The sequence below is a fragment of the Leptomonas pyrrhocoris genome, assembly GCF_001293395.1.
Source record: "Leptomonas pyrrhocoris isolate H10 chromosome Unknown, whole genome shotgun sequence".
Taxonomy (NCBI): Eukaryota; Euglenozoa; class Kinetoplastea; order Trypanosomatida; family Trypanosomatidae; genus Leptomonas; species Leptomonas pyrrhocoris.
The window spans coordinates 1,279,627-1,302,090 of NW_015438360.1; the positions used below are offsets into that span (position 1 = coordinate 1,279,627).

At 56.4% G+C, this 22,464-nt stretch overlaps 6 protein-coding genes and 1 non-coding gene across 8 annotated transcripts; all 7 read left to right on the forward strand.

The window, feature by feature from the left end:
• Window positions 1-1,162: 1,162 nt before the first annotated feature.
• Window positions 1,163-8,644, forward strand: ABB37_02919 (hypothetical protein; the record flags this gene model as incomplete). Its single annotated transcript, XM_015800076.1, has 1 exon — window positions 1,163-8,644. The coding sequence occupies one exon, from the start codon at window positions 1,163-1,165 to the stop codon at window positions 8,642-8,644; it is 7,482 nt and encodes a 2,493-aa protein (XP_015661678.1).
• Window positions 8,645-9,340: 696 nt separating this feature from the next.
• ABB37_02920 (putative mannosyltransferase) lies at window positions 9,341-10,939 on the forward strand (the record flags this gene model as incomplete). 2 transcript variants are annotated; one of them, XM_015800077.1, is made up of 1 exon in its annotated part: window positions 9,341-10,939. In XM_015800077.1, exon 1 carries the CDS (start codon window positions 9,641-9,643, stop codon window positions 10,937-10,939), a length of 1,299 nt encoding a protein of 432 aa, XP_015661679.1. In that variant the 5' UTR covers window positions 9,341-9,640. The 2 variants fall into 2 exon arrangements, with proteins under 2 accessions (XP_015661679.1, XP_015661680.1); XM_015800078.1 differs by having other exon boundaries at window positions 9,362-10,939.
• A 632-nt stretch (window positions 10,940-11,571) lies between these two features.
• ABB37_02921 (hypothetical protein) lies at window positions 11,572-12,378 on the forward strand (the record flags this gene model as incomplete). The annotated part of the gene is made up of 1 exon (XM_015800079.1): window positions 11,572-12,378. One exon carries the CDS (start codon window positions 11,572-11,574, stop codon window positions 12,376-12,378), a length of 807 nt encoding a protein of 268 aa, XP_015661681.1.
• A 2,094-nt stretch (window positions 12,379-14,472) lies between these two features.
• On the forward strand, window positions 14,473-18,699 carry ABB37_02922 (putative calpain-like cysteine peptidase; the record flags this gene model as incomplete). The annotated part of the gene is made up of 1 exon (XM_015800080.1): window positions 14,473-18,699. One exon carries the CDS (start codon window positions 14,473-14,475, stop codon window positions 18,697-18,699), a length of 4,227 nt encoding a protein of 1,408 aa, XP_015661682.1.
• A 47-nt stretch (window positions 18,700-18,746) lies between these two features.
• Window positions 18,747-18,819, forward strand: ABB37_03140. Its single transcript has one exon. It is a non-coding gene; the product is annotated as a tRNA-Val (tRNA).
• Window positions 18,820-19,543: 724 nt separating this feature from the next.
• ABB37_02923 (ferric reductase transmembrane protein-like protein) lies at window positions 19,544-20,347 on the forward strand (the record flags this gene model as incomplete). Its single annotated transcript, XM_015800081.1, has 1 exon — window positions 19,544-20,347. The coding sequence occupies exon 1, from the start codon at window positions 19,655-19,657 to the stop codon at window positions 20,345-20,347; it is 693 nt and encodes a 230-aa protein (XP_015661683.1). The 5' UTR covers window positions 19,544-19,654.
• A 712-nt stretch (window positions 20,348-21,059) lies between these two features.
• On the forward strand, window positions 21,060-22,436 carry ABB37_02924 (hypothetical protein; the record flags this gene model as incomplete). Its single annotated transcript, XM_015800082.1, has 1 exon — window positions 21,060-22,436. Exon 1 carries the CDS (start codon window positions 21,069-21,071, stop codon window positions 22,434-22,436), a length of 1,368 nt encoding a protein of 455 aa, XP_015661684.1. The 5' UTR covers window positions 21,060-21,068.
• Window positions 22,437-22,464: the final 28 nt, after the last annotated feature.

The following is a 22,464-nucleotide window of genomic DNA, read 5'->3' on the forward strand; positions in this document are numbered from 1 at the left end:
CCTTTACTTTTCTATATTTGCTGACTTCTTTTTTCTTTGCTTCTGATTTTGAGGTGAGAACTGTCCCGCTTTCTTAGATGTTCTGGGCGGACTCGCCTGCATTGTTTGTGGTGTTCTTTTCGCAGATGTTTGTGCCTCCGCACGAGGCAACTTGTTTCTCGGTTCAGTACTATATTGCTCCCAAAACAAAAGAAAAAAGCAGTGGTAAATGTATTCCTGGTGTTTTCACCGCTGTACCGCGCAACCGTCGCGCGTGTCAGCGATATGGGAGACACAGTAACCTCTCTGTTTTCAGAGAGACGAGAGTGAAGAACGAGATATGCTTAAGGCTGCTCTGTGAATAACTGATGACAAACGACATTCCACGAACACTGCCGGATTCAATTTGCTCAGTTCTAGCGCGGGGGACTCTAGTTCGGGTGTTATTCGGATACGAGGAAGGCACAGAAGGCGTTTCTTCCTGCATCGCTTCCAATTGTAGGCTTCGCCTCTTCTCTCTACTTTCTCTGTCTTTTCATTTCTTTTTTTTCTGATATCTAATCTACGTTGAGAGTGTTTGTCGTGGCGCATGTTCTCGTTTGATCTACCGTGCGAGTAGCCGCACAGTATTTTTTGTTGAAGTTTCCTCTCTCACTCTCTCTCGCTCAAAAACGGTTTTTGTTTCCATCTGACCCGGGTACCCCCGTCATTTCCGCTTCGTTGTTTTCTTTAAAAGAGTTAATATATATCTATATTTATGTGTGTGTGTGTTGGAAGGCTTTATAGCTATAACCAGATGTTATTTCTTTGCTGAGATGCATACGTCAAGTTGAGTACATGTGATACGCCTATTGCACTCGTGTTTTAGTTTTACGGTTTGTGACGTTTCCTTTCCTTTTCCTTTTTTGCTTTTACTTTCCCCTTACAAGCGAAGGTTAGTTCTTCGGACCTTGGATGAACTCGCTCTGTGGGCTCTCTGAAACGGTACTACGTAGCAACAAAAACCACCGCCCTTGACCGCGTTTTGCGTGCATTCGGTCCCTTTCAGGAACTGTTGTGTTTCCTCGCTAGACATCGTTTTTCCTTTTGTTATTTTTTTTTTTTTCAGGTTCTACGTTAGCGCGTACTTCATCGTTTTTTCCTTTCTCGTTTCTTCTCCTTTACAACACAGAACTTCACTTAGATGTCAAACTTTGGGTACGGCGATGCCCTACCGACGCGTCGTCCGCACTCAGCGCAACTGCACACCGGCCGTGTAATGGCAGACGGCAGCTATGGCGCCATACCAAAAGCAAACCGACTGCCTTTCTACACCTTTGATCCTGCAACGCTGATGGATCAGTCCATCGAGACACAGCTGCAACGCCTTTACAAAGGGCCGGAGTTCGACGCCAGCCCTGCCCATCGCTTCCAGAATAACCTCTCACGGACTTACAGCGTTCATCCTGCTTACACAACTCGCAGCGCGGCGCGGTCACCGCATCCGCCCTCCCATGGAGGCGTCCGACCTTTTTATGCGTACGGCCGCTTGCCGAGAAACGGAAGAGCAAAACTGCGTCGTCCGAACTCTTCGTCCTTGCCCTCGCCCTCATCCGCGCAGCGCACGCCTTCTGCGTCTTCGGCAGCCTTTCGTGGCGTTCTGTCTCGCCAGAAGGGCTGGCGGAGTCGCCACCGGCGCGAGGACGAAGCGGTGGAAGACGGCCTCGAGTCAATGCAAAACCTGGTCGGACTGGATGGATACTTCGTGGAGCGGCCACACTTCTCCTATCAACCCCTGTCGTCCAGCAACGTGGTGGCTGGGATCACAACGGCGATGCTCGAGCGCAACCGAGGAGGTGCTTCTAATGGACTCCCGCGAAGCAGAGCACACGCTGTGACATCGGCGTTTTCCCGCTCCCCCATTGGCGCGCTCCCGCTGGCACAGGAGAGGCAGACGGCGTTCACTGCTGCGGATGTCGTTGGGCTTAACTCGCACCACAGGCCGGCACTCGCGTCCCCCACCGCACACGCCGTGCTCCAAGGGAGGTCCTCGGCCTCTCACCCTCCCGCGAACACGGCAGAGTTAGCTCCGCCGCCTGCCACAACCGGTCGCGACAAGGATGATGGCAGCTGGGACAATGGGGCAAGGCCCTCCACTGCTCCGTCGTCCATCACAGCCCTTACTTCTTTACGCAGCAGCACTTCCGACTGTTCTAATGAGGGTGAGGAGGACGTCTTCTTTGACGAGGACCCTCTCAGCGCACGCCCGACGCAGGGCGAGACCGCGTTCTCCGCGAACTCACCGAAGATGCGGGAGACGGCGCAGCCAGCACCCGTCACGCATTTCCCAACAGCAACAACGACCACCGCCCAGGGTGCGCAGAGAAGCCACGGCACACTCCCCAAAATGCAGGACAAAAAGCCTCTGCCGATGTCATCACGCGATGTTGCGTCCACTGCTCTCACGGCTGCACGAGCGTCTCCTTTAGGTGCTGCCGCACGTGATGTGGGGGAAGGCCGTACAATCCGAAAGACCGAGGAGCGGTCCCCTCTTGCGCCGTCCCATACGACGCCCACTATCACCGTGGAGTTGGACACCTTAGCCCAGTACCCGCGCCGACGCTCCGTTGATGCCCTTCTCAAGCACCTGTTGCAGCTTCGTCTGCAGCACCAGCGCACGTCCCGCGCCACCGGGAAGTGTCCCTCCCCGGCAGTCACGTCGTCCTCCAACAGCACCCGAGATGCGCGGGCTCGACGAGGGGGAAGCCGTCACGTGCCGACGCAACGCCCGCCGGCGTCGGGCAGCAGAAAGCCCGCCTCTTCCCAGCGGTTCCCCCGTCAGTCGCCTAGAAAGGACGTGCGCGACTCTTTTTATTTTGAAAAGGAGGCAAACGACAGATTTAACGACAGCAATGCCAGCGCTGATGACGGCGACGATGTGTACGTGCACTTCTACCGCCGCCACCGCCGGTGCGAGTGCTGTGAAGTGCCGGTGCCGCGTGCAGTACGACTGCCGCAGCCGCCCGCACCACCGCCGCGGTCCGGCACGACGGTAGAGGAGGGCCGTCCTCGGCGCGGTCGTCGCTGGCCAGCCGCAGCGTCGATGTCGGCGTCCTCGCCGAACCCTCTGCCCTGCAAGGAGGCCTCTCCTTGTCCTGTATTACCTAATGCACCGCCGTCGAGTGAGTCTTCCGCGCGGCCTGCGTCGTCGCGATACCCCTGTCGTGCGGAGGCCGAACAGTACGAGGAGGAGGATGACGTTGATGTGCGAGAGGATCAGCAGTCGCCTCCGCTTTCCGCCTCCATCGAGCGCCAGTTGCTGCGCCTCATCGCACGGCAAGATGAGAACCGTAGTGCGGACCGCGCCCGTCACACGATGCAGGTGCTGCGAACTGTCTTAGAAGGTCTTCAGCACGCTGCGGAATGGAGTGAAGTTGGTTTGGCAAGTACTGAAGGTGATCGCAACAACATCAATATGAACATCAGCAGGAGCCGTGGCAAAACATCGCATACGGAGGAGGAGGAGGAGACGTCAAAAGGGGTGGAACCGGAGAACGCGGCAGCGGACGATGCTCTGCACAAAGAGCTTCTTCGTCTCCTTTGGAACAATGGACACAGTCCGCCAACGATGCATGCGTACTCGAAGGAATCAGCGTCACTTGACCCCCTCCAGTGGCTCCACGGTGGTACGATGTTGCCGCGGCCCACTCCGTACGCGACGAGTGAGCGGCTCTATCCCTACAACATCCCGCACCCACCACGACCAGACGCGTCGATGGAGACGATGCCTGGTACTGCTGGGGCGCCGCAGGAGACCGCCGATCATCAGGAGCTGCCGACGGACGAGGAGGGGAAAAGACCAGCAGCGCACGCGGCACAATTTCCGACTCACAGCGAGGAATCAACCAGTGCGGAGGAGCCCAAGGTCGGTGCAGCGAGAACTGTGGCGTTCGGCGAGGCCCCTGGTGCTCCCCCGCCGTCGGCGCCACCACGCCCAATGGAGGACAAAAGCGTGCAGACGAGGCTTCCTAGCACGCAGCGCATCTCCGTCGGTGAGGCGGTAGAGAAGAGGTCAAGTGTGGCGCAAACGGTGGCACCCGTGTTAGCTGCGCCGACAAACAGTTTTCACCCCGCAGAAGTCGAGCAGAAGGAAGAGCCGCGTGTATTCACGTTGCCGCCTGAAATCCCTGCAAAGGAAGGCGAAGTGGAGGAAATTACCGTGCTTGCACCGACGGCGGCTGCAACGGAGGTGAAAAGGAGGCAGCATCAACCTACCACGGACCCAGACGTCCAAGCGGCGTTGCACACGTCTTTGCAGGAGATGCAGCTGCAGCTGCTCATGGATATGGAATCTGCGCTGCGTGTGCAGCTGGCCAGAGACGAGACGAACGCCAGACGCGAAATTGCTCTCGACCAGCTGCGTCACGCAGAGGCGGTGGAGCGCTGGTCCATCTGCACTGCGGAGTCGAAGGAGCACTCGCCTCTTCTGTGGGATGGTCGGTACGGCCGTGACCGCCTGCTGATGATGGAACTGGCACTCAATGAGTGGTCAAGGGCGTTAGAAGAGGAGTATGATGCACGCACACAGATGATGGCGGAGGCCACGACCGAAGCAGCAGCGCTAAAACAGAGAAGCGAGACGGCGGCACGCGAGCGAGAGCTGGTCAACGAGTTACTGTACGAGGAGGCCCGTTTGCGACACTCCATTGATTTCACCGAGGCCCTCGTGCGTACCGAGTTGCAGCCCAGCATCTGCGACTACGAGGAGAGATACGCCCGCGAAGAAATCGGCTGCGTGGAAGCGGTGGCGTGGCTCGCGATGCAACGCAACTTATTGATGAGCGCACCACAAACAATGCTGAAGTCGCCGTCTTCGATGGGTGGCACGATGCACGACTTGAGTGGAAGTGCAAAGCTCGCGGCAGCCAGCTCCGACGTCGCAACCCCTGCGAGTCAGTCCCACCTGCAACAGAACGCAGCGTCGGTGTACGAGACGGAGGTGTCTTTGACAGTCGCAGCCGAGCACGAGCAGCGCAGGGAAGGGAAAAAGGTACCCGCTGCAGGGAATTCAACGCACGCGGGCTTTTCGAAAAGCAGAGCCCCTCCCTTCCTCTCGCCGGCGCTGCTGGTGCGTAGTGAAAGCGAAGGAAACGAAGGAAGCACAGCCACGCCCCTTTCCAGCGCAGATGGGCAACGGTCGGCGGACGCGAGTGAAAAAGACAAAGCAGCTGCGGGAAGCCACCTCCACTCGAGCCAGTCGGCTGTCACGGCGGCAGCAGCAGTCCCCGACTCCCTGTCGAACGCGTCCACGATGTTCGATGCGCTAGTGTTCGGCTTTGGTGTGGGGCATCCCGTGCGAGAAGCATCCCTTGAAATTGTCGAAGCTCCTGCAGCACCGACAACGAATGTTGCCGTAGCTGAGGATCTCCGAGAGATGAAGGTGTTGTCTTCACCCTTTGCAACGCCACAACCGCCCCACCCTGAAGCACCCCGGGAGCCCAACGAAGATGCAATGGAGGAAATCACAACGAGAGAAGCGTCAATGAGTGACGGAAGCAATGCAGCTCGACGCGTTGCGTTGGAGACTGGCTTCGAGGCAGCGACAGAAGTCCTTGAGGCGAGAGGCGTAACTAATAAGCCAACGGATACGAGTTCGCCGAAGTGCCTCACGGATGATGCGTCCGCCACACTCCACGCCGAGGCACTGGCACCAACGGAGGAGCTGCAGGGATCAACGGAAGCTGCCAGCGCACCGGAAACGACGGCCGAACAAGGCGCTCCCAACGCTGCAAAGCCTCTTACGGCAGGCGGTAGAAGCCCCGTCGTTTCTCCGTTGAAGCATCTCGCAGTCCTTCCCTCTTCCGCTGCGGTAGAGGACCCCACTACTGAGGTGCATCAGCACAGCAACGTCGTCGCGGCAGCAACAGCGCCACAAGCAGCTGGCCTATTGAGCGACGCAAGCACGGACAGCAAAAGCGACTCCTCGCACGCGTCGTCTTCCAACGGTCGCAGGCGCCGTCAACGGGGAGCGACGCGCCACCGCGCCGCCGTGGCAGACGCCATTGAGATCGAGGAGGCCGGGGAGACGCGCGGGTTAGATGAGGCGGGGAGGGACAACGTGGATACCGAAGCGTTGGAGCGCACCCCTACCACCATTTTCTCACCCGATGCTGGCTCAGCAACCAATCATCAAAAAATAGTCATTCCACCACTGTGGCGGGAGACGGCGGAGTCTTCCGGGGCTCCGCAAACGCTGACGTTCCACAGTGGCCTCAATTCAAGTGACATGAACAGCGAAGACGAGAAAGGAGACCTCCGTGCGCGACGAGAGGGCGACGGGGAGGATAAGAAGAGCTCTCCATCGAACAGCTCCGACTCCGACTCAAAGGACGAGTCACACAGCGCGAAGGCACGCTCAGACGTGGAAAAAGGCGAGGGAGGGGATGATGATGATGATGATGATGATGATGATGATGAGGCGCAGGAGGACTCCGACACAGCGCGGTCGGGAGATGACGACAATAACGCGGCCTTTACGGCCGACGGCTTAGCTCGTGTTGGAAAGGTTGCGTTCTCTGTATCAAACACGGAGGTCGAGAAGGACAAGAAGGACGGCGGTGTCGCTTCCACCTCGGGGCTCCCGGCAGAGAACATGAACCGCGAATCGTCGACGGACAATCGGATCTTTCTCAGTCCATTGTCCACCCGCAGCGACGTCAACACGCCGCACGTCGGCAGCCAGGACGACTACTCCTACTGCAGCACCCCCGCCGGCGCCAAACGGTCGTTGGAGGAAAACGCAAAAGCCGCCGTCGCTGTTGAGCACGACGGACCCAACCGCAACGCCTTCCGCAAGGATCGCGTTCAGATGCCGACAGTGCTTGCGCCGTCGCAACAAACATTCGGGCAGGTGCCCCACGGGGGTTACCACCAGCACAATAACGACCATGAAGACGCGTCGATGCCGTCGCTTTCGGAGTCCTCGCTGTCCAGTCCGCATTTGCGCGACCAGGATGAAGCAGAAGAAGGTGAGCACGATGAAGAGCAGGCGCAAGAGGACGAGGACGAGGACGAAGAGGCAGAGGAGGCAGAGGCGGGCGTGGACGGCCGCAGCGGAGGCAACAACAACGAAGTGGCGTCGACTTCCGCGATACCCGAGGCTGCGTGGAACAGCGGAAGCATCGAGATTAACGATTGTCGCAGGAAGTCGAGTTGCACCGGGAAGGACGAACTGACGCTGATGCACGAGCGCATAGTTGCTATGAAAAAAGTGGGACCGGAGCTTGCGCCGGAGGCGAACAAAGGAGACAACAGTATGAAGGTAGGTCACGGTTTCACGACGAGCGGCGATAGGCCGCAGATGTCTTTTGATAGTCAACTACTGGGGAGCCGCAGTCGTCGAACCTCACGTGAGCTGAGTGGATCGTGCCTCGTTGAGGAAAAATACGCGAATTCACCTCTGACGAGCACCGCGCTAGTGCCAGGGCAGAGTCCTGGCACTCGTTGCAAAAACCCAAGAGGCCGCCACTACCCTCTTGTCGATCATCCCGGCAGTGAACATTCCCCCAACGATCCCGCGCACGAGGAGTACAACTCTGGCGCGGTGTCGCACAACAGCCCTAGCGGGTCGCCTAGCAGCATCAGTGTGGCGATGAGTAAGACGCAGGAATCCCACTACGGCAGCCTCGACAGCGACGCCCTCACCCCGGTCACGCGGTGTAAGCGGGCGCAGTGCTGGGAGGAAAACGGAACCTCTGCGGTGTTCCAAAACCCAGACGCCGTGCCACGCCCGCCAACGCCGGAGTTTGTGCGGAACGTCCTCGCTGCACTGGCGCGGAATGCGCGGCAAGCGCGAGATGCTCTCAACGATGAGCAGGACACTGATGCGGAGGAGCTGGCGGGTGTTCACAAGCCGCTTCCGCATGTGTTAGAGAGCGATCGGGCAGCCGCAGCAGAGGCGACCCCTTCTACGGAAAAGAGAAAGAAGAACAGCAGCCCGATGCAGGACGAAGGCGTGTTGACCACGTTCGGGTTGAGGTTGGAGGCGGACATCCGCGACGCGTTCGCGCAGCGTCGTGGGGCCAGCTATGTAATGGCCGATGACGGCGGCGATCTTTCACAGCCGATGGCGACGATGCCGGTGAAAAGCCAGGAGGGCTCTTCGAGCAAGGGCGACCGCGATGACGGCTCTGTGGTACAGAAGGGCAACCTTGTGCCGGTCGCAACGGATGCGAAGGCTACAGTGTCTCCTTCATCGACTACCGCGGCGCGGAATCGTCCACCGTTCCCATGGGAAATCGTTGGGGCGTCTTGCGGCCCACGAGTGGGAGAGACGAACGAGCTGATTCCATTGACGGTGGCTGTTGCGGATGAGTGGGACGGCAGGGCACAAAATCGCTCTACGCAACATCGCGTGCGTGCGCCTTCTCCGCATCCGAAAGCTCTGCGGCGTCATCAGGACGACAACTCCGAGGAGTCCGCATCTGTCTCGGCCGATGATGAACTCAGTCCACACCTATCGCCGAGCATGAACGACACGCGTTTAATGATAGCCGCGCTGGACAGCTCCCTGCCGAGTGGTGAGTTGGCCACCGCACAGTTGCAGAACGGCATCCAATTGCACCTGGTGGATTCGCTTTCTGACAACTCGTCCATGAACGTTGTGTCGCACAAATCGGGTGTGTGATTCTTTCTCCCAGGTGCGATGATACTGTTTTGTTGATGTTGTTGGGGTGGTTGAGATCACTTGCTACAGCCCTTTTGGTTCATGTCCTCCCGGTTTATGCACGCATATCTACTGCTTTTCTGGGTCTGTTTTCACCTGAGGAAGTCCTCCGAGGACACCGCTGCGCATCAGGGCGTTCATTTTTTTCTGTCTATTTTGTCCTCCCCCCCCCCCCGTTCGTTTGTGCAAGTGTATTTCACTTTTGAAAAGTAGAGGTGTGAAAGGGAGACTGCGCTCTGTTTTGCCCACCTTTGCTGCCATTCGACTGGCTTTGGTGAGTTTCACAAAGCACTGGTCGAGCCAAAGAAAGAAGTATCGTAAACGCAAGCGTTGGGAAGCCGTACGTTGACAGTTTACAGTCACACTACGCAGGATTCTCGCGCTAGAAAGCGCGGAAAAAACTTCTCGTCTGATCATCATCTTGACTCTTGACGCAATCAGCAGTGAACCGTTGAAGTTCGTGAACGGCGATAGGGTATAAGACAGAAGGGAAGCGAATCACTTCTGTTTGCGTTCGATGGTGATTGCAGCTGCTGTGTTTACCGAGACTGCGTCATCGGCGAGGAAAACACACACATACACTCTTTGCCTACCTATGGTTTCAGTTTTCGCGTACCTGTTTACCTTCTTCTGTTTCTCTGTATTTTTCCTCTGCCAAGGAACTTGATTCATTTGCGAAGGTGACCGCGCTTTCGTGTGCGCTGCGGCATAAATTTCCGGGCTGTTTTGTTGTCGAGGACTCCTCGTAGTGTTGTTGCGCGCATAGCGTGTGGCGTAACTCCAAAACACACACACACACACAGAGAGAAGGAGGTAAAAGGAAAGCTACGCTTCTTTTTCAGATGCAGTTTCCCACTGGCGCTCTCTGCAGCCGAGCCCTCTTTGTTTTCTCTATCGTTTCTAGTTTGAATTTTCAGAAACGCTCTCAGGGTTTTTTCATAACCGCTCTTCAGCACGATGGGCCTTTCTTCGTGGGTGGACAATTCGAGCATCCGCACACTGCTCTTTTACGGGGCGATGGTGCGATTTGTTCTCCTCGTTTACTCCGCCTTCCATGATCATTTCTTCCGCGTGAAGTACACCGACATCGACTACATGATTGTTGTGGACGGTGCGCGAGAGATGCTGCACGGCGGCTCCCCGTTTGATCGGACAACCTACCGCTACACCCCGCTGCTCGCAGTGCTTGCTCTGCCCGCCGCCCTCGTGGCCAACCCGCTCGGCAAAGTTGTCTTCACTTTGAGCGACCTCGGCGCGGCCTACTACTGCTACTCCATTCTGCAGCGGTACGCAACGCCGCGCAGTGCGAAGTGGATGGTGATGATTTTTGTTCTCTTCAACCCCGTCGTACTGAACGTTTCTACGCGCGGCAACAGCGACATGTTGGTCTCCTTCATGAGCATGGGCGTGCTCGCGAAGTTCGCGGAGGGTCGCACCTTCATGGCAGCCGCGATTCTCGGCTTCGCGGTGCACTTCAAAATTTACCCGATCATCTACGCTCTACCGCTGGTATTGGGAGTGTGGGAGCGGGCTTCGCAGAGCCGCGTCGCACCTCGTCTTCTCCACTGTGCGCCGATCGTCGTTGGTTGTGGTGTCTGCTTCACCGTCGCCTTTGCCATCCCTACGTATCTGTGCTACGTCTGGTACGGCCAGCAGTACCTGGATGAGGCGTTCCTCTACCACGTCCACCGCGAGGACCACCGCCACAACTTCTCTCCTTACTGGCTGCTCATGTACCTGAACATGGGCCGGCGTGACCTGGGCGTCGGCGTGGACTACTCCGCCGGACTCTTTGCCTTTTTGCCGCAGTTTGCCGTGCTCTTCTACGCGTCGTGGAAGCTGCGTAAGAACATCGCGCACGCGTGCTGTGTTGAGACGATTTTGTTTGTCGCCTTCAACAAGGTGTGCACCGTGCAGTACTTTGTGTGGTTCCTGCCTTTTCTTGGCTTTGTGTTCTGCGATCCGTTGCAGCCGAAGCTGCTGACGAACATGGCCGTTGTGCCGAAGTCAGAGCGGGGGTCGATTTGGTGGTCCGTGGCGATTATGCTTGCGTGGAGCGCGACCATCCCGCTGTGGGTGTGGGTGGCGTATCCGCTTGAGTTTGAGGGAAAGAACCACTACGGCCGCCTGTGGATTGTTTCGTGCGTTTTTTATCTTGCAACGGTGGGTCTCGCCGCGTGGCTGGGGCGGGTGTGCTACCGCACAAACATGAGAATTGTCGCGAAGGACGTGAACCCATCCCGGAAACAAATATGAAGAGGTGGGGGACGGCGAGAGAGGGAGGGAGGCGGCAGAGTAGAAGCGTAACGGCAGCACGTCGCGTGGGGAAAATGGCTTCAAAGTTTTTTGTTTCGCAAAGATGATGAAGTGCGGTGAGATGGGTTCAAGGGTAGCTTGTATGCCCGGTTTGTTTTTCGTTCTCGATCCTCTGCGTTGAATGCGTAAGGGCTGACGTGTAAGCAATGACGGTTTGCTATTTGGAGGGCTGTATTACAGTGTTCTAATAAGTTGTCGAGTGACTGTAAAACGTTGAGTTTCGTGTTGCGCTTCACGTAACGCCCACAGCGGCCGCACAGCTGCTGCCCTTGATAATCGTTGTCGTAATTGTATGTGTCCTTCCTGGCGTATTAGTGTGGTTCTTCAGTTCCTTCACTTCATTCTCTTTTGCTTTCTTTCTTCTTCATAACTTTCCCGCTTTCGTTGTGAACGGTGAAAACCTTTTATGCAGTTTTCTTCATTAGAGCTCCGCTATCCAGCGAGTGAAGCGACGTCTTGTCGGGAAATACGACTTCGCACTCCCGCCTAACCCTCTTCATTATCATTATTGTTTTTAAATAGGTATTTTTGTTGTTGTTGTTGTTCTCCGACCCAAACCCCCTTTTCTCGGAATGCTGTGGGACGCCCCGAGCGATGCCTTGTGCAGCAGGGAGGCATCCGGGCTCCCCGTGGAGATGCGCTGCACCATTTTAGTCATCTGGGTCGTTTTCTTTTCCGTCTCTTTCTGCGGTGCATGGGCCGCGTTCGAGCGCTACTCGTCGCGCTTCCGCAGCTACGACGTGTCGAAGCAGGCGGACAACTGCTCGCGTGTCAGCTCCAGCATCCACTCTCTCATCGTCGCCCCAAGTCTGCTGTACGGTCTTTGCACCATGTCGTGGTCCAGCACTTACGAGCCGCAAGACTCCTCGTCGTTCTTGCAAGCCACCTTGCTGGTGAGCGCAGGCTACCTCCTCTTCGACCTTTACGTGGTGCTGACCTACCGCATTCCCAGGTGGACCACCTTCGCGATTCACCACATCATGGCGATGATTCCGTACATGCTCTACTACTTCACATGTTGCAACTACGGCCTGTACCTTCTCTCCATATACATGCTGGTAGAGATCACAAATGTCCCACTCAACACCGTGATGTGGATGCAGGAAAGCGGCCACAGCGATGGCGTTTTGTATGCTTTGGTGCTCCATCTCACCGCAGCGATGTGGATCGTGTTCCGCATTGCGTCTCCCTTGTGGTGCCTGTATGCCTCGTACAAGACTTATCTCCCTGCGGTGCACTACCCAACCTGCCTCCTGCCTTCACAACTGTGTGGCATCTTAGTGAATGTGTTCTGCTGCACAGGGTTCTTTGTGGTGATTGCGAAGGACGTTGCGGAGTACTGGAACAGGCCAGCGAAACCTGTAGTGGCGAAATCATAATATCAGACTCAAAATCAGAAAGGCTTGGATGAAGCCATGACGGCGGGTTAACCACGTAGTCGCTGCTCTCCCTTTTTTTTGTTTTCCTTTCACTGCTGGTTTTTATTGTCAGTGGCATTGTTCGTTTGTTATGTTTTACTTTTACGCTGTCCGATTTCTTTTCTCTTGTTAGACACTTCTCAATACTGCCCTTTCTCTTTCGTCTCTCTCGCGTTACCCCCCCCCCTTTTTTTTCCTTTTTTACATCTCACTCGAAATTACGATTCATACTATTACGCTCCTTTTTCGTCTCGCCGTATTTGGTTTCCTTCCTCTCCCGTCGCTCATCTCACCTCATTTCATTTTTATTTGTTCATTTACTTCTTCGAGCTGGGTAGAGCCGTTTGGTTCTCTTTCTGATGGTCGTTAAAAACGCATTTGTTTTCGTTGCTTTGGTGGTCCTCTCTTTTCCTTTTCCCTTTTCTACGACTTTTTTTTACGTATTGTTTATTATTATTATTGTTAAAACTGATTGGAGTGGGACTTTTTTCTTTACGTTTTTGTTTTTTTCCATATTATCACATCTACGTGTTGTCCTTTGCCTCTTCTTCTTCTTCAGTTGCCTCCCTGTGCGGCCTGTGCGTGTTAGCAGTGACAGGCGAGCTCATCATATTTCGTCCCTTCCTCCACCACCAAAAACAGATTGCGTGTACGATGTCAACGCGGACGCAGCTGATTGAGTTGCGCCGACACTGGGATTTAACGGTCACTGAAGAGCGATGGCTCAAAGTGCCCCCACCAACACCAGCTATACAAACTCTTTTTACTTTTAACGTTGTCATTGTTTTCACTTCAACGATTTTTTTTTTTCTTTCCTCCTCTGTGTGGTGTGTGTGTGCGCTCAACCCCCTTTTCTGAGCCCTACTGTGCGTCTGTGCTTTTCTACAAGGTTGTAAGCGAGAGCTGTACGCTTACTTTTTTCCCTTTCGCATTTCTCACGTTCCAGCCGCGCGTCCAAATCTCTTCTGCTAAGCCTCACCCGAGGAGTGAGTCTCTCCGGCGAGACCAGTGCAGCGGGCCCTACGCATAGCCCATTCTTTTTGCTGCAGCTGCTTGTATGTTGTTCCTTTTCATTAGAAGAATCGAAGGGTCTTCATCAGGTCCGTGATGCTGGTTTCTTTTTTTAATTATTTCTTCCGTATCTGCTGTTGATGGCAACTGCACAGCTCAAACCTGTGTGGATGCTGTCGATAGGAGCGTATACCTATATATCTGAAGTAGTACTAATTCTTCCTACAAGAGTGGTGAGTTTGGCGCGACGCACTAGAGGTCAAAGATAACAAACATATGCCTATCTATCTATCTATCTATCTATCTATCTATCTATATATATATTGTAGGATATGTGCGAGCGAGGCGGCGCCTCTTGGTTTCCTTTTCTCAACAATGAAGATGTGTTGGAGTTGTTTATTCTTAGAGCGGATGACCTCTCTCTCTCTGTTTCGATATCTGGTCTTTGGTATCCTTTTTTCTCCCTTTGACTTTGTGTTGGGGGAGAAAATCACGTACTCGGTAAACAGCGTCCTCCTACCATTCTGTCTCTTCTTCCACTGTGGAATGCCTAACAGACAAACAAAAGAGAATCACTGGTGTGCAGACGCTTTGGTAGCCGCACGATCGACGTGAGGGCTGCGTGGCGTGAATCCCGCGATGGAAACGGCGTCGCAGATTTCGATCACTTCAAAAGCGCTTTCGCACTGAGAAAGAAAACGTTTTAAAAAAGACGTGCTGGGTGGAGAACCTCAATGCGTCTGCGCGGCTTTCGCCGCCCATTGGCGTCACCTTTCTGTCCTGCGTGTTTTACCAAACGCCTCCTTACTTGTCCTGTTCGGGCAGGACTGACGCCGTTGTAAATCAACATCCTCTCACCTCTGTGTCGTTGCCCTAGTGTCTTTCTTTGTGGCGCTGAATTAAGCAGGCTTTCTTTGTGTGTATAAAGGGCCGTCTCCTCAAACTCGGAAATCGGTTTCATTGCGTTATCGATCTCCAAGAAGAAACAGAAAAAAACAACAACAGAAAAACACTGTAGATTAATACAAATTGGTGAAGTGAATAATGTCGTACTACGCTGGCTTTTCGTTGAAGGAGGTATACAAGAAGCGATGCGCGGATCTGCAGTGCGCTGCCAATTCGGTGGTGGTGAAGCTGCTGTCGGACGTTCCAGACGACTTCACCTCTCTTACTTCGCTCGACCTGTCACGCAACTTCCTCGGCACCAAGGGCGTCATTCCTTTGCTGGACGTGGTGGAGTGTGCAAAGGCACTACAGAGCCTGGACCTGCGCAATCAGGAGCTGGGCAACGAGGCGGTCGCCATCATATGCGCGCGGCTGCGGCGACACCCCTCCTTGCAAAAGCTGAACATCTCCGACAACCCCATCACCCTCGCCGTGGGACCCGACTTGTTGGAGCTGGCCAAGAACAACGCGGTGCTGCAGTACATTTTTCTTGAGCACACGCTGGTGCGGCCGTCAATGGTGACCACGATTGAGGTGCAGCTCGAGAAGAATCGCCAGCGGGCCCAAAGTCCCACACCACCTGTTCGCCCCGCATGGAAACGGTCGGCGTCGCCGCCAGTTTTGTCTGCTGATGCTGTAGGTGCTGCTACTGCGGCCGTCTCTGCACCGCCGGCGGCTTCACGATCGCCGACGACGGACACCGACGCGTCGCCCCCCGCGAGGGTAACGGTGTCGTCGCCCACCGCCGCCGGTGGTGGCGCATCGGCCGCCTCGTCTCTATTACGGAAAGCGTCCCACTCGCCTCGTGCGAAGGCCGCATCCGCTCGCAAGCGTTGCCCTCCACACGAAGTCCAACACGTGCTGCGCTCCTTCACGCACGCCGTCAACGATGTGCTCTTTGATGTGGACCCCTCCAGCGACTTGTGGGACTGGTGCGAGGACCGGCACTACTTCTTCGACGACGATCAGTTCAGCTCGCACAACGACGACCTCCACCGCACGTCGCGGCACACGTACGGCATTTCCGGCTGGCGGCGCGTGGGGGAGCTGTACCCGCAGGCCACCCTTTTTGGCCGCGGCGCCGTGTCGAACTTCTGCACCGTCAGCGATGACCACAGCACGGCTGCCGACAACCACGCCACGGCGGTGTCTGCCGCTGCCGCGAGTGGACTGCTGCCCGAGGCGAACTCGCTCTTTGTGCAGCTGCCCGCAGACATCCCAGAGGGCTTCTCGTGGACGTTCACCTCGGTGGTGGCGAGTGTACGGACCATCAACAGCTTGCAGACATTGTTGTGCTGTCCCTGCCCAGGCGCCACGGCCACAGCGAGCACTCCTGCTCCGTCGTCATCGGGTCCACTGCTGTCGCTGCAGCGAGGGACGGAGTTCCCCGGCATCTACGTGATGCGGCTCCACGTCGAGGGCGTCTGGCGCTACCTCATCGTTGACGACTTCCTCCCCGTCGACAAGCTTGGCCGCCTCATCTTCACTAAACCCACCGTCAACGACACCGCGTTCTGGCCGTGTATTCTGGAAAAGATGCTGGCGAAGTTGCACGGTGGTTACCACGCGCTGGACTCGCACTTTGATGAACACCGCGTTGGCATTGACGGGCCATCCATTCGTCGTCCGATCGCGTGGAAATACCTGTCGCGTGAGAATCTGCAGCGTGCGACGGAGGGCGTTCCTGCGGAGGAGACTCCGTCGAACGTCGAGGTCGCACCGTCGCTGACGTCTCCCGAGCAGCTCGCCAGCAGCTGCGGCCGCGTCATGTCGCTGCTGACGAGCGGCTTTTACGAGAGTTACCGCCTGCACCCGTTGGAGGAGAGCGCGAGGGGGAAGTGGTGGGACGTCGTGACGCAGGCCCTCGCCGCCCCCCGAAGCTCCTATGGAAGCCGTGCATCACGCCACATCAGCATGATGCCGCCTGGCATGGCCCCCCGCATGGACGTGGATGGCCGTCTTCATCAGGCGTCTTCGGTGCGGCAGCACTCAACTTTCTGCAGTGCAAGTAGGATGTCCATCTCTGCGAACCCCTCCATCAACGCCGCGGCTGCTGCTAGCCTGGCTGTGGACACGGGCGTTGTCGCCTTCAGCCGTGACGCTGCGCACACCTCCAACGGCATCCACGCTCGCACCGCCTATCAGGTGCTCCGTGCCTGCCAGGTGAACGGCGTCCGCCTGCTGATGCTGCGCAACCCGTGGAGCGCGGCGCAGAAGTGGTCCGGCGACTGGGCAGACGACTCGCCGTTGTGGAAAAAGAACACGGAAATTGCGAACGTGCTGCTGCAGCGCACCAGCACCTTCGTCGGGGGTGGGGAGACGATCCGGGGGTTGTCGGAGGCAACCGCCTATGTGAACGGTGACAACTCCGTGCTGACAATGCAGTCCAACTTGAAGCGGTCGTTGATCACGGCAATGCGCAGCAGCAGCGGTGGCGAAAGCCCTGACAGCGGCGCAGCCGTAACACTCTCCTTCGCCTCCCCCTCCATCGTGTCTACCGTCGCCAGCACTGGTGCTGGTGGGGGCGGCGGCGGCGGCGGCGGCGTCGCGCACGTGGCGAAGTCGACCTTCTGGATGTCGTACACCGACTTCTTGCTGAACTTTGACTGGGTGCATCTCTGCCGCGTCTTCGGCGACGAGTTCCACCGCCGCGACATCCACCACGAGTGGACCTGCGAGACCGCAGGCGGCGATTTGCAGCAGCTGTCCTGGCGCAACAACCCACACTACCGCCTGATGCTGCCGCAGCGCACCACGGTGCGACTGCAGTTAAACCGGCGCGATGTCGCTCTTCGCCGCTCCCACGCAGCCGCGGCGGCGGCCTCGGCAGACGCGCTGCTGCGTGGCGAGGGCGGGATCGGGCTGCAGGTGATCCGCGACGCTTATTACCCCCTCCATTGCCCCCCTTCTTTGCTGAACCCACACGAAAAGCACCAGCCGCCTTTTCCGGTCCCTAGCAGTGGGCCAGAGGGTGCGGTAGGTGGTGGTGGTGGTGGTGGAAACGATCAGCAGGACAGCGCGAACCCGCCAGTCTCTGCTGTCCCTCCGCCCTCCCCCTTTTCCAACCTCCTCTTCTCTGCGGTGGAGCAAGTCGGGGACCACTTGACGGCGGTCATCACGCTAGACGCCGGCACGCAGTACTGGATCATCCCGAGCACCCACGCCCCCCGCACTCTGGACCACTTTGACTTAACGGTGGTTGCCCCGGCTAGCTTTCGGGTGCTGGAGGCGGCGGAGGGGCAGTACTGGGACTCACACACCACAGCGCCGGAGCTGCTGGTGGCGTCGAGCATGCCACAGGTGTGCCAGAGCGACGGCGAGCTGGCGATTCTCTTCAACGCCCACGCCCGTGTCCTGGTGGACGAGGTGGCGGTGCTGCTGCAGGCCGAAAACCGGAAGCGGATGGCGCAACTCGGCCAAAAAGGCGCCCCCTCTGCAGCGTCCACGGCGAGCAACACGGCGAACCCCCTCTCTCTCCCGCTGCAGCAGCCACAGCAGCCATTGCAGCCGTGCCGAGTGGTGGTGACGGCCACGATGGAGGTGGTGGAGAACGACGAAGAGGCGGGCGACTTCGGTGTTGACGAGGCATACGAGCGGCAAATGCGCCAGGACGACGCCTTCGAGCAGACCCCGGCGGTCTTGTTGACCATGGTGCGAGGGGAGGTGGACTCGGCCGGCAACCCGTCCCGCACCATCGGCGAGATCGAACCGCACCCATCCTGCATCTACGCCATGGGGCAAAATGCGGTGCTGGAGACGGAGGTGGCCCCGGTCGCCGAGCACGAGGTGGCGTACTACACGGTCATCTGCTCCCCTCGCCCTGCCGGCACTCACGCGCTCATTTCGTATCAAGTGTGGTGTGCGGCGCCCCTGCTGGAGGTGCGCAGTCTGCCCCGGTGGGCGAAGCAGGAGGTCACGGTCGGCTGGGACGATGAGCGGGGCAGCGGCAACTTCTATGACTGCGACGGCCACCCGCAGATCGAGCTGACGGAGCTGCAGCCCTTTCAGCGCTTCACCGTGGCCCTGCGCATGATAGACTACGACACCATCGTGCCGGCGATCATGTTCTCCGTCATCCGCATCGATCACCAGACGGGCGAGCCGATCAGCGGGCGGGTGGCTGATAACGAGCTGTACGCGCGGTCCGAGTACGTCGACCTCCCCGAGGTGCAGACGAGCTTCGACCTCGGGGACGATGTGCCGGCGTCGCTGCTGCTGATTCCGTGCCTGCAGCCGACCGGCTCGCGTGGCCGCTGTGTCGTGACTATCTCGTCGGACAGCGCGCACTTCCGCGCACGAGCGTTGTGCGGCGGAACCTGGAAGTGAGCCGTCGGCATTCTCTCTTCTTGTTCGGCTTCTTCCTTGCTTACGTAGCGATGGTCGTCTAGTGGTTAGGACATTCGCCTCACACGCGAGAGATCGCGGGTTCAATCCCCGCCCGTCGTACATTTTTTTTTTCGGACCACCAAACCCGCCCCGCGGCCCCGCAACCCCAAAACGGGGGCAAAAAAGCACCGCGCCGCTTCGTGTTTTTATTGCGGCAACCGCCCTCGATGTACTGTTGTGTTGATTCTTCAAGTCGTTGACACGCTGTATTCTTATTCTTCGTTTTTCTTGTTTTGATCCCCTTCTCTTTCAGCTTCTGGCGGCGTGTTTCCTCCTCCTTATCCGCGTGTGGATGCGTGCAGCGTGGGGATCCTATTTCTTCTTTCACTGCCTACCGGATGTAAATAGATATTGATGTTCTTTTTCTTTCTTTCGTATTTGTGTGCTCGTTTAGTTCTTTATGTTCCATAGCTTCACATCGTTTATGTTGGAACTCTAGTACACAAAGAGAAAACGCTGTTTTCCTTCTCCTATCATCGAGATGCCGAAGTAAAGAATTTCATCAAGCAGGCAATGCGGGCTTCTGTATGCAAGGTATTTTTGCTTCCGTCAGGACTGAAATTCAAGTTGTTGTTTTTTTGGATGTAGTTATTTGAAGCGGTGCTCCGGTGCTTCGTGGCCACTTGCAGCCGTGATGCGTGGCGGTATGTGTTTAATGCACCGCCCTTCTTTTCCTGTTTCGTGTGCGTCGTGACTCCAGTTCCGTCCTGCTCGTCTCCCACCGTTAATTTTCACTGCGTCTCGACGCCCTACCTCATTGGAATCATCGCTGCACCTTCATGGTAGCCATTATCGATCTGAAATTTCATTGTGAAAACAACCTAGTTTTTTTTTCTCTTCTACTCCCCAAAACCAAAAGAAACATCAAATCAACGGGTTTTTTTTTTCAGTCAAGATGAGCACCGTGGATATCAACGACGTGCCTCTCACGAGGAAAGAGGTCGTTGCGCGATGCCGCAGCCTCGCCGCCACGGCGCTCGTCTCTCTTGCCACAGTGCGCCTGTTCTGCAAAAATGGTGGGTTCGCGAATGCGCTTCAGTTCCACCCCATCGGCATGATGATTGCCTTCGTGATGGTGCTACCAGACGTCGCGACGAGCTTCAAGCGACTGCAAGTGAAAGCAAAAGCTTCCACACCCGTAACAAAAGACGTGGCAGAGCGGCAGCCACTTGACGCAGGCCTTCCGCGGGGGGAGGTGATATTGCGGCATCAGCTCGCGGCTTTTGCAATGGAGCTGGCAGCTGCCGGTGGCTTTGCCGCTATCGAGTACGTGAAGATCACCAACGGTTATCCTCATCTGATGTCTCCGCATGGTGTGGTGGGGGCCATGTGCGGCTTTGCAATTCTCTGTCAGATGGTTCTCGGTACCCTGTTGCGCTACGTCCTCACTCGAGGTCAACCCTTTTACAAAACGGTGGTGGCCGCGCATAAACTGACGTGCCTCACCATTGTGGTGACAAGTCTGATGGCTCTTGTTGGCGGTCTTCTCTCCACCTCCTACGCCGAGCTGATGGTTCCGTCTTCGACTGTGCGCGCAACGATTGCGCTTGCTTCTATTTGCATCGCCGTGGCAGGACTCGTCGTTTGAGCAGACACCCACACGTATTAGAGACGCGTCAGCTCAAGAGGAAGCAACAGTCAAAAAACAAAAACACTTTAAAAATATTAACCCCGAAAAGGTTTAGATCTTTTTCTGTCACGTCTGGTGCATTTCTCAGCACCACATCACGTTCATTCTAGTTTTTTTTTTCTTTTAAAGCGAGAGCGTGAATAACACACACATATACATAAACACTTACGACTTATTATTTTACCCTTTTCTCTTTCCTTCTACGCATCCGACAAGAAGCTTCACAGCAGAAAGGCTACCTGAGAGCTCAACGAGATTATCTTGTATTTGCCTTTTTCGTTGTTTGTCAAAGCCCGCATTTCTCGTATGTCGACATCATCGATAAGGTAAAGAAGAAGAAGAAGAAAAAGAATCCGTTTAACGAATAGCATTAGCGCATGCGGGAAGCCACGCCGTCGAGGGAGTGGAGGAGTGGTCTCATCGTAAAAAAAAAAAACATCCTGCCCATATTTCTGACGTGCGTTGTCGTTTAAAAAAAGAAGAAAAAAATGTACTGTTAAGTATTGAACGGATATCATGAGCGCTGGTGTGGTGGATCATGCGTGTCTGCGCGCGGGTAGTGAATGCAACCCACGTAGTGTATGTCCGCTGTAAATAAAAACCGTTCCCCTTGATTCAATGCCTCCTATTTTTTTTTTATCTTTCGCACAACCTACAATCACTTCCAACCAGTGCACACATGCGTCACTTGGATTATTGCGTTGTTGGCGGTGGCGTTGTTGGACTCGCCGTGGGTGCTGCACTCGCCCCTTTTGGCAGCGTTGCAGTGTTGGAGCGTAACGGTGGTTTAATTCAAGAGACGTCCTCGCGCAACAGCGGCGTCGTTCACAGTGGGCTGTACTACCCCGCAGACACGCTCAAGACGATGCTGTGCACGGCAGGAAACCAGAACATCTGGCGTCTTCAACAAAACTTCCCGGACGCCATCCATGCGAAGCGCAACGGCAAGTGGATTGGGTCGTGCAACAACAGCGAGGACTCCCAGCTCGAGGGACTCATCGAGAGGATGAAGGAGCGCCACATTCCATATACGATGGTCCCGCAAAACCAGGCGCATCGCGAGGAGCCGTTGGTCCGGATGCATACGATCGTCAACTCGTCGAGTACTGGCATTATTGACGTGCACACACTCGCCGACTTCTTCCATAGCATCGTGGTGAAATCGTCGGACGGTTACGTGCTGTGCGACTCCGACGTAATAAAAGTGGAGCTGCCGGAGAAGAAACGGCGGTGTGACGCGAAGAGCGGAGACTCCTCTATAAAACTAACCGTAGCCAGCCCTTCTCACGGCGATCCCAACAAGAGCGACAGCAATGGCAGCAATAGCGACGACACGTACACCATTGACGTGGACAAGGCAGTCATCTGTGCAGCCGGCCTGCAAGCCAACACGCTCTGGTCGCGGGTGTCATGTGGCGGCGCTAGCGTTGCCCAACCCCCCTCGCATCGCCTCTACGCGTGCAAAGGACGCTATGCCGGTTACCGCGGCAAGGCTCCCGTATCACGACTGGTCTATCCCTGTCCCTTGCCGAACTTAGTGGGGCTCGGCGTCCACAGTGTGGTAGACGTCGCTGGCCAGGTTCGCTTCGGCCCGGATGCGGCGTACGTGGATTCTTTCGACGACGTAAGCGTGGCACGCAGCGCAAGCGAGGAGGCGGCGTTTCTTGACAGTCAGTATAAAGCGGTGCGACGGTACATTCCACGTATTGAGCGAAAGAAGTTCTTTGCGGACTTTGCTGGCATCCGCCCAAAGCTGGCGCGGCAAGACGAGGGCTTTCGCGACTTCCTGATTGAGTACATTGATCAAGTCGTGGAGGCTACGGAACCCGCTTCGCAGAACGCGACTCTCACACCTGTCATGAAGTCTGTAAAAGGCGGAGACAGCCACCACGACGGCGAGGCAGTTGTGGTGTGGTTGAACGGGATTGAGTCACCTGGGTTGACAGCAAGCTCGGCAATCGGGGACTACGTCACCTCGTGGCTGGTAGGACCCAAGAGGTTCAACGAACATCTCTCACCATGGAGGAATGAGAAGGTTGCCGCGTGAGCACCTGCGCACCATAATGTTCTCTTTT